Source organism: Lepidochelys kempii, chromosome 1 (genome assembly GCF_965140265.1).
Source record: "Lepidochelys kempii isolate rLepKem1 chromosome 1, rLepKem1.hap2, whole genome shotgun sequence".
Taxonomy (NCBI): Eukaryota; Metazoa; Chordata; order Testudines; family Cheloniidae; genus Lepidochelys; species Lepidochelys kempii.
In genome coordinates this window covers 119,396,374-119,411,408 of record NC_133256.1, presented here as the reverse complement: position 1 = coordinate 119,411,408, position 15,035 = coordinate 119,396,374, and the positions used below count along the sequence as shown (strand labels likewise).

At 42.2% G+C, this 15,035-nt stretch overlaps 1 protein-coding gene across 6 annotated transcripts in view; it reads right to left on the bottom strand.

Moving 5' to 3' along the window:
- Positions 1-15,035, bottom strand: part of VWA3B (von Willebrand factor A domain containing 3B) — a 113,104-nt gene that overhangs the window by 58,511 nt on the left and 39,558 nt on the right. For 5 of the 6 annotated variants that reach the window (XM_073352884.1, XM_073352903.1, XM_073352920.1 and 2 more), the window contains exons 12-15: positions 14,443-14,581; positions 13,208-13,339; positions 4,884-4,982; positions 3,308-3,490 (exon numbers count right to left, since the gene is read on the bottom strand). In XM_073352884.1, the coding sequence (XP_073208985.1) occupies positions 3,308-3,490; positions 4,884-4,982; positions 13,208-13,339; positions 14,443-14,581 (553 nt within the window). The remainder of the gene's footprint in view (positions 1-3,307; positions 3,491-4,883; positions 4,983-13,207; positions 13,340-14,442; positions 14,582-15,035) is intronic. The other variant, XM_073352910.1, reaches the window with a different exon arrangement.

Genomic DNA, 15,035 nt, shown 5'->3' with positions numbered 1-15,035 from the left:
GTTTCCCTTTTACTGTTACACATTAAAGATACATTTTTTTTATTTTTCAAACAATTACAGCAGCATATCAATCAAACAGGCCTGATTCTGATCTCATGCCAGCGTTACACCTACGACTGAGAGTAAGGACTAGCCGTATAAATCCGATGAAGTGAGCTGTAGCTCACGAAAGCTTATGCTCAAATAAATTTGTTAATCTCTAAGGTGCCACAAGTACTCCTTTTCTTTTTTCAGTATAAATAAGGCTTTGAACTTAAATGAAGAGATTGTATCAGCATTAAACATGTCAGGAAAACCATATACTGCACCCACAAGATAACAAAAAGAGGTACAGGGAAAAGTAGAAAACCTGCACTTTATTGACCCCATTCATGCCCATCCTGACACTTTGCACCCGCATCTAAACATCAGGTTCATGTTTGATAATATTTTTAAATGCCCCAAATACCCTAATATATTAAGGGCCTAATTCCACAATGTGTTGTGCCTGTTTTAGTAATCTCACCTGTGCAGAGTAAGTGGAAACTGCATGTAAAACATTACCAGTGCAGAATGGTAGCATTTTACACCAACTTTACACAGGGGTAAGTAACTACAACAGGTACAAAGCAGTGGAGAATCTATCCTAAATGATCACTGGAGAAAAGTGCTGCTATAGTCATATGCCCATTATTTACTGATGGCAATAGTACATTGTTCCATTTCTTCAGGAACATTTTGCATCAGCTCTATTGACAGCTTTAAAAAAAATTGGTTGCACTATGTACTATTCTCTTAACCAGTCATTAGTATTATTAGACAGTCCTTAATATTATTATTGTTTATGTTTATAACTAATGTACATGGGGGGAAAAGCACTCATACTGATCTTAAGGTGCCTTTGATTTAATTACAAGTACAGTAATATAAGAGACAAAACCAGCAGTTTTCCTCAACTTTAAGACAAAGAAAATAAGTAAATAACCTACAGGAGATTAAAATGAAACCGAAGTAATACCCACCTAGGCTGATCAGATGTCCCGATTTTATAGGGACAGTCCCGCTATTTGGGGCTTTTTCTTATATAGGCTCCTATTACCCCCCACCCCCTGTCCCGATTTTTCACACTTGCTGTCTGGTCACCCTATACCCACCACACCCAAAATCCCATCTTTATCATGTCCCTGCATCTCCAAAACTTGGGATAAAAAGCTGCACCTCAAAACATGCCTGGAAGGTGAATAGATTTGGGCTCTTCTGGACCAGAGATGGGATACAGAGTGAATTCCAAAGATGGCTCCAATATTGCCCCACTAGTGCAAGAGCACAGCATGCAAATGATACAAGCTTCATCCTTCCAACCTTTCCAACACATTCTGGATTCACACAATCCACACCAGCTGAGCTATAAGGGCATCTAGTACAGCCTATGGAATATTTTAACTGCATTATTTCTAGTCTTGCTTCTCTGAATTATGGTTTGTGATGTTCAAAATTTCATACTACTCTCTTGTTCCTAATTATGCTAGTTCTTATTCCACTTTTCCTTGTGTTTGGGGAACTAATTAATTGGTTGTATGCTTTAATTCAAAACAAGAATACTTAAAAAAAAACATGATTATTTCTGGAAGTCCATGAAGAAATTTACTACTGGGGATTTTTAGATTGAGCTCATTAATTACACTTGGTAGGTCTGTGCTGTTTTTGTAAATTTAGTGCTTATGGATATGGTTTTATTCCCTCCTGTACCCTCTCCCTCCAGTGGCAACTATATGTCATAACGTTAGGCATGAAACTCTCTTTAGCTATATATGCTTGCATTAATTAACAGGACATTTATTGTTGAAGTAAAAATCATAGATCAATTTCAGTTCAGGTGTAAGCATAACTCCCATTTGCGACACCAGGAATCACACCTGCTTTTTCCGGGCAGAATTTGACCTCCATGTGTTTTTAAACTAACAACACCCATATAAATATACTGTAACATTCTGTACCTTGGGGGAACATATTGTAAGCCCCATATTCTTCATTTTCATATAATTGTGATCTCACATATAAAGCATGCCTTGTAAGGTATCAGGGGAAAGATTATGATCTGCTGAAAAACATTTCTCTATCCATATATGTGTATCATTAATGCATAAGAAGTTATGAGAATTGTGTTGTATGGTGGTCACTAAAGCATTCTGTAAATTGGGGAATCAGCCAGATATTAGCTCCCCAGAGGCAACAGCAATGAAAGAAACCAACGCCTGGGCAGGGTGTCAAACAACCCATCAACAGCCATTGTCCAGCAAGGGAGCTACAATGACTCACCTGCAGGAGGCCCCAACAGGACAATTGCTCAACCTTGCTTGAAGAGACTCAGCAATGCCACACAGACATGCCTGGACTTGTGTTCTACAAGCACATGGACTGAGAGTATAAAACAGGCAGAGTGAACACATACTGGGCCCTTCTCCTGCCCCACCTATGCTGCAAACAACCAGGACACTGAGAAGTCAAGACTCCAACAGAGGAGACTGGCCCAGGTTTAAGGAACAAACCTGTAGATTAAGGGCTGCACTATTCAGTGCGGTGAGAAAAACTGCTTAATCTAGTTGCTGCCCAGTCTAACAGGGTTAAGAGTTCAGACTGCGTGCTTATATTTTATTTTATTTTGGTAACCACTCTGACTTGTTATGCTTTGACTTATAATCACTTAAAATCTATCTTTATATTTAATAAATCTGTTTGTTTATTCTACCTGAAGCAGTGCGTTTGCTTTGCAGTATGTCAGAGACTTCCCTTGGGAGAACAAGCCTGATACATATCAATTTCTTTGTTAAATTGACTAACTTATATAAACTTGCAGCATCCAGCAGGCATTACTGGACACTGCAAGATGGAGGTTCCTAGGGTTGTGTCTGGGACCAGAGATATTGGCTAGTGTCATTCGCTTGCAGGTAGCTGGGAGCAGCTTACATGCCAGAGGCTGTGTGTGAACAGCCCAGGAGTGGGGGCTCTCACAGCAGAGCAGGGTAAGGCTGGCTCCCAGAGTCAAGGATTAGGGAGGCCTAGCAGATCACCGGTCCAGAAAACACCAGAGGGGAACATCACATATACATTAAATGATATTTGTGATTTAGGTTTGTTACGACCTAATAAAATTCTATCACTGAGCAATGGCAGGCCTGGAGCTTTAAGATCACTTCAGCCTGACTGTGATTAAGTGATTAGCCTCTTTCCTAAGTCACATACTTATCAAACTGCATATATGTAAGCTCTGTTGTGCCGTAACATGCCATGAAGATTCATACTCTCATATTTAGTTTGAAATACTCACCACAATAGGCTCTGGAGCTTCAGGATCCGTCATATAAATATTATAGTAATGAAATCGTCCTCCTGTTTCAGTTGACAGTTCATGCAAAAATTTATTGGCCTCTGTATCATCACAGTTGAAAGATATGGTATGAATAGGAACTTTATGACGAAGTAGGATTTGGGTCAGAATTGTTTTTGGTGGCTGTAAAAATTAAAAAATAAAATATAATAAATAGTATTAAATATGCTGCAGATAAACAACTATTTAACAAACACTGTACAGAATTTCACTAGCCATGGCACTGCTTGTAGGACCAATCCCTTCTGTTCAAGGCACAAAGAAAAAGAAAAATATTTGCACTTTTCCCTAAAGATCCAAGAGGATCCTGGTTTATAACACTACCTGAATCACTGATTTACCATGTGAGCTTGAGCAATACACTTCAGGTATAATTCAACTCAACTTTTAATCTAAGTAATATCTAGACTTTGCTGAATGCCAGATGTTGCAACTGAGCTGAATTTTCCCCGGTAAATGAATTATTTTTAAAATGCCTCTATCAGCATATTGGCCAGTTTTCACCATGAACTATAACTTAAATTTTCATTTTTGTCTCTTTTATAGCACTTGTAGCTGAACTAGAGGTGCTTTCCTTTCAGTTTTTGTTTGCTGCATTATATCTTCTCAAACCTCAGGCCATTTTGTGCTAAAATAACACAACTTCATCTGCTATAAACATATTGGCACAAATTTTGATCTTACTTCCACTTATATAAACCAAGAGTTTGAAGTTATTCCAGAACTATACCTTGTGAAATGAGAATCTGACCCAATGTTATCAATAAGAGATGTTTTACATTATACAAACAGCAGTTTACAATAGAACAGATACTTGAAAAAAAATCTATGATAAATTTAAGTCAACAGCTAATTTTCTGCCTACAATATTTACTACAACATCAATTTGCCAGAGATGGGATAGCCCTTATGTACTTCCAGCAAATGGATGGAAGAGGATCTACATGCCTACTTTTTTGCACCTGCTCCCCCAGAATAACTTGTTATTTGGGGGTGGAAGGAAGTATTGTAGTTGGAGGGCCATCTCTTTATCTTCTTATTAGTCTTTCACTTTCTGGTTCTCATGCAGCACACAAGACTGCAATGTTTCAGTTGTAACACTGAAGGGGAATCTTTAAATCCAAATATACTGTTGGATTTGCAATTTTTCTGCATTTTTTTAATTCATGAGAATTTTTCTCTTAATATTACCTCATATACAAGTTTTACTATTTAATCTTAGATTTTAAGCTATCCCTTCAGCCTTTTAGCCAACCACCAGCTGATTAAAAAAGCTTCCTATAGAATTAAATTAGATGCCATAAATCAGATAAAACAGGGTTGCCGTAAGAGAGTAAAGGATATAAACCCCACTACCTCTAGTTTAGAGATTAATTGTATCAATTTTGCAACAGACAACCTCACAAGCTTGAGCCTCCTGGATATTTTATTCATCCCTAAAGCTGTGCTTCAGCATCCTACTACTACCACCGAATCATCACACTACCCCATCTCTGTTTTCTTGTTTCACAAATACCTGGTCAGGTCTCCCATCAGTCAGAAGATAAATGGCTTGAATGTCACTATCAGCAAGCGCAATTTGAAGTGCTTTGAGCGTATTTGTGGAACTGCCAACCTAAAAACCCAAATGAGATGGGGGGGAGGATACACAAAATACTGTTACACTGCTAAAAATAGACCATCAGCTCTTTTCTAGCAATTACAGGAGCAAATTCATGATAAAGCAGTGACACGGTGTAAATTACATGTTGAGCGTCAGCTGGTCAGAAATTTGATGGAAGTGGTAATAGTAAAATTTGCACTAATTCAGTATTCAATGGCTGTGCAAATAAGTATAACTTAGATATCAAGGGACTGGAAGAGAGGGTTTCTTACCTTGTGCAGTAACTGAGGTTCTTCAAAATGGGTGTCCCTATGGGTGCTCCACTTTAGGCGAATCTGCGTCCCTATGCCTGCGATCGGAGACTTTCAGTAACAATGCCCGTTTGGGCCGCACATGCTCTCTCCCAGTCGTAAGCCACTCCTGGCAGCTACATAGCGTTGTGCAACCAAACCGCCCTCAGTTTCTTCTCCACCATAGAGTGCATCTCTGAACTCCAAAGTAGAGATGGTGAGTAGTGGATCATCCACAGGGACACCCATCTTGAAGAATCTCAGTTACTGCACAAGGTGAGTAACCGTCTCTTCTTCAAGTGCTATCCCTGTGGATGCTCCACTTTAGTGACTATACAGCAGTGTCCCTTGGTGGAAGGAAGGAGCTTTGCAAATGAGGATAAGACAGAGTCCTAACAGAGCATTCGAGGTCAACTTGTTGTTCAGTTGGGTAGTGCTCCATGAACGTGTGGGCTGACGCCCTAGTGGCTGCTTTACAGATGTCTATGATGGGTACATTGTTTAGGAAGGCTATTGAATTGGAGAGCGATCTGGTGGAGTGTGCGATTGCCTGGGGGGTGGGCGGGTTGCAGATCATGTTGGCAGTAGCAAAGGTGAATGCACCCAAAAATCCATTTTGAGAGCCTCTGCTTGGATATGGCAGGTCCTTCAGTCTTTCCATAACGGAAAGGAATAGCTTTGGTGACTTTCTGAAGGGTTTTGTCCTTTCAAGATAGAATGCTGATGCCCGTCTAACATCTAGAGTATGGACCATTGCCTAGTTTGTTCTCATGAGGTTTAGGGAAGAATGATGGATGGTAGACAGGTTGGTTCAAGTGGAATGAGGAAAGCATTTTAGGTAGAAATTTAGGATGTGGTCTTAAAGTAACCTTGTCTTTGAAAAGGATTGTATATGGGGGGTATGCCAGGAGAGCCCCTAGTTCTCCTACTCGTTGGGAGGTTGTGATGGCAACAAGAAAGGCCACCTTCATCGATAGGTGCACAAGAGAACATGTCACCAAGGGTTCAAACGGGGGACCAGTAAGACAGCATAGTACTAGGTTAAGGTCCCAGGGTTGGGTGGGGGCTTATATTTCAGGATAGAGGTTCCGAATACTCCTGAGGAATCATTTAGTAATAGGATGGATGAAGACTGAGTACCTGTCAACTTCATGACAGAAAGCTGTGATGGCTGCAAGGTGTACTCTAGTGAGCTTGAGGATAGACCTGATTTCTTTAGCTCCAGTATGTAATCTAGTACCAATGGTAAGGGGGAGGTAATATCCATGGTTTGCTTGTTCTGACACCATATGTGGAATCTCTTCCATTTGTGCAGGTAAGTATAATGTGTAGTCTACCTTCTGCTGTTTAATTGTATGTCCCTTACATCTTCCGAACAGGTCATTTCATTGTCCTGGAACCATCGAAGAGCCATGCCTTCAGGTGGAGGATCTCCAAGTTTGGGTGGTGAACCTGACCTGCGTCCTGAGACGGAAGACGTGAAAGAGGGCAAACAGTGAGTGGTGGGCATACCACCATCTTCATCTGGTAAGGGAACCAAGTTTGTCTGGGCCACATGGGAGCTATCAAGATGATTCTGGATTGTTCTGTCTTTATCTTGTATATCACCCTGGATAGGGGGAGCTAAGGGAAAACACGTACAGCAGAGGCACATCCTTTTTGATGAGGAAAGCACTGCCCCAAGATCAGGGCCCCAATCCCGTTCTTGAGCAAAATTGTGGACACTTGGCATTCTGGGCTGTCACAAAAAGGTCTACAGTCAGGAAACCCCAGTGTCTGAATATATTTTCTAGGACCGTGGTGTTTATTTCCCACTCATGGTCCTGAGAGAATTTTCCGCTTAGCGTATCCACTCTGGTGTTCTGACATCCTAGCAGATAAGTAGCTGATATGTGGATATTGTGATGGATGCAGCTCCATAATCTCAGTGCTGTGGTGATTTTGCTTCCTCTTGAAGGTTTATATAAAACATGCAAGCAATGTTGTCCATCAGTACCTTTATGGTCTTGTTCCTGATCAGCGGTAAAAAGCGTGAGCATACATTGCAGACTGCTTGTAGTTCCTGTAGGTTGATGCGTAATGTTTACTCCAAGGGGGACCACCGGTCCGGGATTATGTGGTTGTGCAAGTGTGCTACCCAAACTAACAGAGAAGCATCTGTTGTAAGTATCATTGACAGAGGGGGTTGTGTGAAGGGAACTCGTAGTGGGGTTGAGTCCACCAGTGTAGAGTTTTTGACTGTGAGTGACATCGTAAGACACTTGTTCAGGCTATGTCTGTGCAGAATGTATACCATCCTGAGCCAGCACTGACAATGCATATGTAGCCTGACACACCTTACAACAAACGTGGTTGCTGCCATATGATCTAATAATTGCAGGCAAGTCCTGGCTGATATCTGGAGGCTGTTTTGTACATGACAAACAGATTAACTTGGGTGACAAATCTGTGTAGTGGTAATGAGGCTTTGGGCTCCAGTGCATCAAGGTGGGCCCCAATGAATTCTAGTTTTTGTTCAGGTGCCAACATTGATTTTTGCATATTTATTTGTAGTTCTAGCTGTGAGAAGAGAGCCATCATCTTTTGAGTAGTTTCAAAGGTGTCTTCCCAGGAGAGGACTTTGAGTAGACAGTCGTCCAAGAAGGGAAATATCATGACCTCTTGCTTGCAGAGGTGGGTTGCCACCAATACGAGAACCTTGGAGAACACCCAGGGAGCTGTAGAGACGCCAAAAGGCAGTACTTTGTACTGGTAGTGATCTTGTCCCAGAACAAATACGAGGAATCTCCTGTGTGATGGGTGTATGGTGATATGAAAATATACATCTTGGAGGTCAAGGGCTGAGAACCAGTCCTCCTGTTACAGTGCTGGGATTATCATTGCTAGCATGACCATCCTGAACCACTGAACCTTCACGAACTTGTTGAGTTTCCTTAGGTCAAGAATGGGCCTCCATCCCCAAGTCTTTTTCTGGGTTAAGAAGTAATGGGAATAAAAACCCTTCCCTTTATATTGTGTCAATACTGATTCTATTTCCTGTTGTAGAAGGTGCTTGTGAGAAGGGTCCCTGAGGAACAGGGAGGGAGAGCAGTGAGGAGGGAAGGAGGTAAACTGAATTGAGTAACCAGTGTTGAAAATTTCTAATACCCAATTTGTCCGAGGTGATGGTCTGTCATACTGGGTGGAATGGGGACTGAGGACCACTGAAAGGATGGACGGTTGTTGATGGTTTCAGCACTTGGAAATGGGGGAGGCATCTCAGGCCCTCGACCAAACACTCAAAATTGCAGTTTCCAGGAGGGTTGTTGGGATGTTGATGGCTGAGTTGGGAGTGGTCTGCGTCTATGTAGGCCTCTGTCTACATCAGGAGTGGGCAAACTATGTCCCACGGGCCTGCACCCCAAACCCCTGCTGCACCCCGCACCCCTGCTGCACCCCGCACCCCTTCTGCACCCTGCACCCCAACCCCCTGCCCTGAGCCCCCTGCAGCACCCCTCCTGCACCCCAACCACCTGCCCTGAGCCCCCTCCTGCACCCCACACCTCTCCGAGCCTCCCTGCACCCAGCACCCCTCCTGCACCCTAACCCCCTGCCCTCGGGCCAAAACGTGTGCCCATCCCACCCCCTCCACACCCTGCACTCCCTCCCACACCCCAACCCCCTTCCTCAGCCCTACATTCATGGCCCTGCACGCAATTTCCCTACCCAGATATGGCCCTCAGGCCAAAAAGTTTGCCTACCCCGGTCTACATTTTTGTGGGTCATATTGTCTCTGTGGTTGGACGTATGGTGCAGGCCCTGTTCATTGTGCTGAGTGGTATTTCCCTGGCTTCCTTCTTGGTGCAGATGTGTGAATGCCTAAAGACGAAGAGTTCTCCTAGTATTTTTTAGGGCGTGGAGGGATTCATCAGTCTTGGCTGCGAACAATTTCAAGCCCTCAAAGGGAAGATCAACCGTAGATTACACTTTTCAGAAACCCAGAGAGGTGGAGACAAGAAGCCTGTTGCATAACTCTGGCTATAGCAATGGATCATGCCACTGTGTCTGATGCATGCAACAAAGCTTGAAAGGCTATCCATGCAAGAAGGTGACCCTCCAAGATGAGTGCTTTGAATTGTTTTGGGTTGTTTTTTTTTTTTTGTTATCAAGGATGCAATCAATAAACTCAGACATCTTAGAATAATTTGTGTGATTGTATTTGGCCATTAGTGCATCGTAGCTGGCGATTCTGAATTGCAGAGTCACTGACGAATAGGCCTTGTGCCCAAAGAGGTCTAACCACTTCCAGTCTTAGTCATGCGGGGTGGTTCTGAAGTGGTGTTGTCTGCGCCATTCATTTATGGACTCTACCACAAAGAAATTCGGTGAGGCATGTGAAAACAAAAAATCCAGATCATTAGAGGGAACTTAGTCATTCTTCTCCGCTCTCTTACAAGTGGGCGGTATTGTTGGGTAGTCTGCCAGATGGTTTTTGCTGGATCTAGGAGTGCCTCATGAGGAGTGCCTCATTTGAGTGCCTCAAAGCGCAATCTCTGATGAGGTTGATGTTTGCAAAGTGTCCAACAGCTTGTGTTGAGACTCTGCAACTTCTTCCAAGGGTGTCCTGAGCGAGTCAGCAATCCTTTTAAATAGCTCCTAGAATGGTTTAAAGTTATTAGCTGTTGTAGGTAGTGGAGGCATGATGGCTTTGTCTGGAGAAGATGAAGAGATATTGGTTGGTGGGGTGACTTCTGTTGAAACACATCTTTTAATTGCTCATGGCTGGGCGGATGTTACCAGTACCAATGAGAATTCAGAAACCAATATGCTTCATGCACAGTAATTTATTTGAGGAAGAATCACACAAGCAGTTAAGGTTACACAGTACACATCTTTTCCTATAAGCCTCAGCTCCCCATGCATACATCCTCAGTAACTATGTTATCTCTGCACAGTATCCTAATTGTCAAACAAAGCAGATATATCTACCAATTCTAGATGGAGACTTCTTCTCTTCTCTTCTTTTCCCTCTCAGGTACTTGGTCTGTCAAACATTCCCAAAGCAGGGCCTAGGTCACCCTGAGCCCTTCTAGAATTCCACAAAGGTCCCTCAAAGCGGAGTCTAGGTTACCCTGGGGACTTTGTCTCACAGTCTCGAACCTCTTCAGATATTAATTGGGGAACTAATCTAATTAATTTACTTTGCTTAGCATTTATATCTTTTGCTCTCAAAAGAGTCACATGTCCCAGAAATATGCCTTGTGAGCGTTTATTACTGGTATACTCTAATTAATATTTCGGAAGGGACTGCGAAGCAGACACTGACACAGACCAAAGCTCAATCATTATTTACCTTCTCATCAATCATTCACTTAAGCTCTCAGAGTGATGCCATCAGAAGTAGTCACTTTGACCCAGGTCAGCTTGTGCCAAGCCCACTGATCACAGGATATTACGTTTTCTTTACTTTGTGAGCTTGTCCCTGCTGCTATTCCAAAGTTTGGTGTAGAAATATACATACAGATCGAGCCATTATTAACCATTTCAGTGCAGTTCCAGCACCTTCAGTGATTTTACATCATTTATCTAATGCTAAGAGAATCCTGCTCCCAGAATCCTCTAGCAAGTTCAGACATACCAAGCCATACCACTCATGCTTGCCACATTCATTCGTATCAGTCACAGCAATTCAACATAATTTGGCACCAGCCCAACAACTTCCTAATCCAAAATCTCCTCGTGCTCTTCAAAAGTCTTCTCCAAAGGCTCAGAGGGACCACCTACCAAGGCTGATGGGGAGCATCCCAGTCTCTCCCTGTGAATGCTAGGAGACCTAGAACATTGTTGCCGGTACACAGCCCATGGATCCCAATAAGGCCATTGCATCAGGATGATATCCGGGTTGTTCTGGTGGACCGGGTCTTGTGGTTGCCAAAATGGGTGAAGAGTGGTGTGAGGAGTAAATGTCCCCTTTCTCATCATCACCCTCCTCACTGGAAAAGGGTGGGACCAATCCGGATGGTGGTGAAAACTGACACAGTACCGAGTATGCCGGAATAACGTCGGTACCTAGAAGGGGAGATGCCGGTGTTGCAAAGACTAGCAAGTCTTTATGGAAAAGGAATTCTTGCGAGACTGTGAGCATCGGTACCGAAGAGGACGTTTTCGGTAGTGCCGCTGTAGTTGCCGGTACCGATGTGGCTGTGCTATGTGCTGAGCTGCTCAGTGCAGGATGTTTAACTGGCTCAGTCGGTACCCCATTGCCACTCCTCTCAGAAATGGCCCACTTAGGGTCTTTGGCTTTCGCAGTACCTGCAGAACTGGAGGATCCCACCAACACTCAGGTCACTGGTGGCCAACTTGTGGCCTGCGGGCCGCATGCAGCCCATCAGGGTAATCTGATTGCGGGCAGTGAGACATTTTACTGACGTTGACCATCCACAGCCACAGCCCCCTGCAGCTCCCAGTGGCCACGGTTCACCGTTCCCAGCCAATGGGAGCTGCGGGAAGCAGCACCCACCGTGTCCCTGCAGCTCACCACTTGCCGCAGCTCCCATTGGAGTATATGTAGTGCTCCAGTATATGTATATGTAGTTTTTTTGGGAGCAGTATACACAGCCACTAATATTAGGGGCATGTCAATCCTAAATACATCATGTTTAAATTGTTCATCTTTTGGTTCTTTTGTTTTTGACCTAATTTGAAATAAACAAAATATGCTCTAGCACATCATGGAAAAACAGATTTGCTTGGTAATCCAAGTGATGTGAAGAAAACACTTGAAGTTGTCCCATCTAGTTTTCCATCATCTCAAGAACTCTGAAGCAGTACTGTATTCAACACATCACTGATATTTTTATCTGTTAGTTTTAGCAAATTTGACATACCTCGTATATGATACTGTTATCATCCCATATGATATAAGTGTTGCCACTTGTAAGGGAATTTTCCAAGAACTGTTACTGTTTTACAGGCCTGTCTCCTTTTAAACACCCCCCCAAGGGGATCCAAGTGCATTACATGATATCAAAGAATTTGTTTTGATTAATATTCCTAGTGATTTGCTGTTCTCTTTAACTTTCTTCTTAAAGCCACCTTCTGATCTTAAGACTTACACACATGCTCTTTTAAATATACTGCAGGTCAGCAACAGATGTCATGCGTGGCAGTAGTTTGAAAAGCACAGGGAATTGCACAAGAACAAAAAGATGTAGAGCTGAGTGCATGACAGGAAATTCATAAAGACACCCACTTAGCCAGCTCTACTGAATAACAAAGAAAATGGGTGTTCCTCATTGACTGGCTGAAATTATGCCAAATGGATGCCTTTTCAAGGTATTCCCAGTCTTGCATGATATTGTACTGCATACCTGGCTTAAGTAAAGCAGTGCTTTATTTCCAGGGACTGGAGGAAGCCCAGAAAATTCAATTTCATACTCATTAAACTATCTGTTCCCTGATTCTAAACATTCAGTAACTCCCTACCCAGAGCTTAGCAATGTTCCCCCTCCCCTCTATATTATTCTGTGATTTCTTGCCATTTACAAAATATATTAAGACATTCTCTTTATATTAGTTCACAGCTTCAAAATCCTTATGTGGCTTCTTCACCTTGCCCACTCCTCACTCCCAGGAACTCCACAAATAAATCACTGGACTAGGAGATATAAAGAATTTTAGTATCATAAACACATGCTTTTCCTGTTATATAATAAATAACCAATATAAAACACTGTTAAAAGACTATCCCTGATCTGAGGCTCCAACACTCTGTCTCTCAGCTCCACTAAAATCAAATACAAACTCTATATAACTACTGAATATGAGTGCCTTCTAGAACGCCTCATGGTCACACTTGCCACATTATTAGTTAAATTAACTCAATTAACTGAATAATATTATACAAATAGGGGATGTAAATGTAACTTAGCTCATACATGCTTCTTGATATGTTTCTCTCTATTTTACCTCCAGTTCTTTTATCCAAAGCCAAGCATCTTGCAAATTCTCTTCATTAACTTCAGCAAGTTTCTCTTGCCAAGCTACTGCTTGAGCATCAAATTTCACAAAGTTAAATCTGCTTTTGTGTCTCAGTTGTTCCTGTAAGAGATAGTCAGTTGCATTTTTCTCAATATTAAAAGAAAAAAAAAGACCAACCCATGTTACGTTGGGAGAGAAACATCAACAAGAGTAGTTTTCATTCATGTATAATTGGTAGTATAATCCCAATAAATAATGACAAGTATTCTTTATACATGTATGTTAGGTGGGAGATAGTAGCATCACCTATTATTAAGTTTCCCTGACATTTCCCATTATAAGATCCTTCAGTTGCTTATAATTTTGTCATGAATGACTATGAATTGCCACTTTGAATGACACTAAATAGCCATTGGGCCAGGGAAAGAGAGTGAGAATGACTCTATAGTCTGGTATTTAGGGCATTTACCTAGGGTGTGGGAGACCCAAGTTCTAATCCCTTTTCTCATCAGGCACAGGGGGGAATTAAACATGGGTAAAGTGAAATGACAAGTCAGTCATGGATTCCGTGATTTTACGTGACCTCCACAACGGCAGCCTCACACCACGGGGCTCAGACTTCTGCGATTTATTGTTTATTGCCCACGTCCTGCTTGTGACTTTTACTAAAAAATTTTGCTTTTGTCAAAATGCCTTGAAAGTCCAAAAGAAATTTTACAGATTTAAATGAAATGTTTCATTTCAACATTACCAAAATGTTTTTTTCTTTCAGTTTGGTCAAAACTATTCAGTGAACTCAACACAAATTCACAAACTATTCTGGTTAACCCAAAAATGCATTTTTTGGTGAATACATTATTTGTCCCCAAAATGTCACCCAGCTCTAGTTACAAGCCTTTGGAAAAATCACAATTCACACGTGCTCAGTAGAGAGTGTTGCTAAAATCTCCAAAGATTCCATCCGCAGAGGGCATGCTCCAGCCTAGGGCGAAGCAGGACTTCTCTACAACTGCTGCTCTCTGCTGCTGCTGCTGGCCGAGATTGGGCACCTGAACTGACAGCATTTTCAGGAAAATCACATGTTTTTGCAAAATGTTCCATTTCTTTAAAAATGGCTACCAATTTTAACTGAAAACAATGTGGAGGGAAAAAAAGCTCCAATCAGCTCTAAGTGCTAGTACTGCTACACATACCAAGTTTCGGGAGTCCCCATTTTATCTAACCTGAATGAGCTGAAATATTTTCTCCTTCACAAGTGGAAGTTTGTCCCTCATAGACTGAGATGTATCAATGAGAATATAGATGTGATCTTCAAGCACATTCCCAAAGAGTCCTCTGCTCCCTCGCTGGAGCCATTTAACCCTAGGGGGAGGGGAAAAAAAGTCACCTGGACATGGTGTGAAAGGCAACATCTCAATAATCTTTTGGAGACAGGCAGGCAGCATAAAGCAATATGGTAACATTAAAGCCTAAATAATCTGCTCGATTGAACCATCTGTCCCTGTGAGCGACCAAGCTGTTCCTACTGCTCAGTGACTTTACTCCAGACCCAATTCAGGAAAGCACTTAAACATGTGATAAAATCCATCCCCATTCAGGGAAACACTTAGGGCCCTGATTTAGTAAGAAACCTAAGCGCTTAAAACAACTTTAATGTTAGGCTCATGTTTAAATTCCTTACTGAACAGGAGCCTTAAACACATGCTTAATTTTTAATTAACTGGATTTAAGCACAGGCTTAAAAGTTAAATGTGTGCTTGAGTGCTTTCCTGAACAGAATTATTGTCCTGATTCAGAGCCCCGAACCAGTTCCACT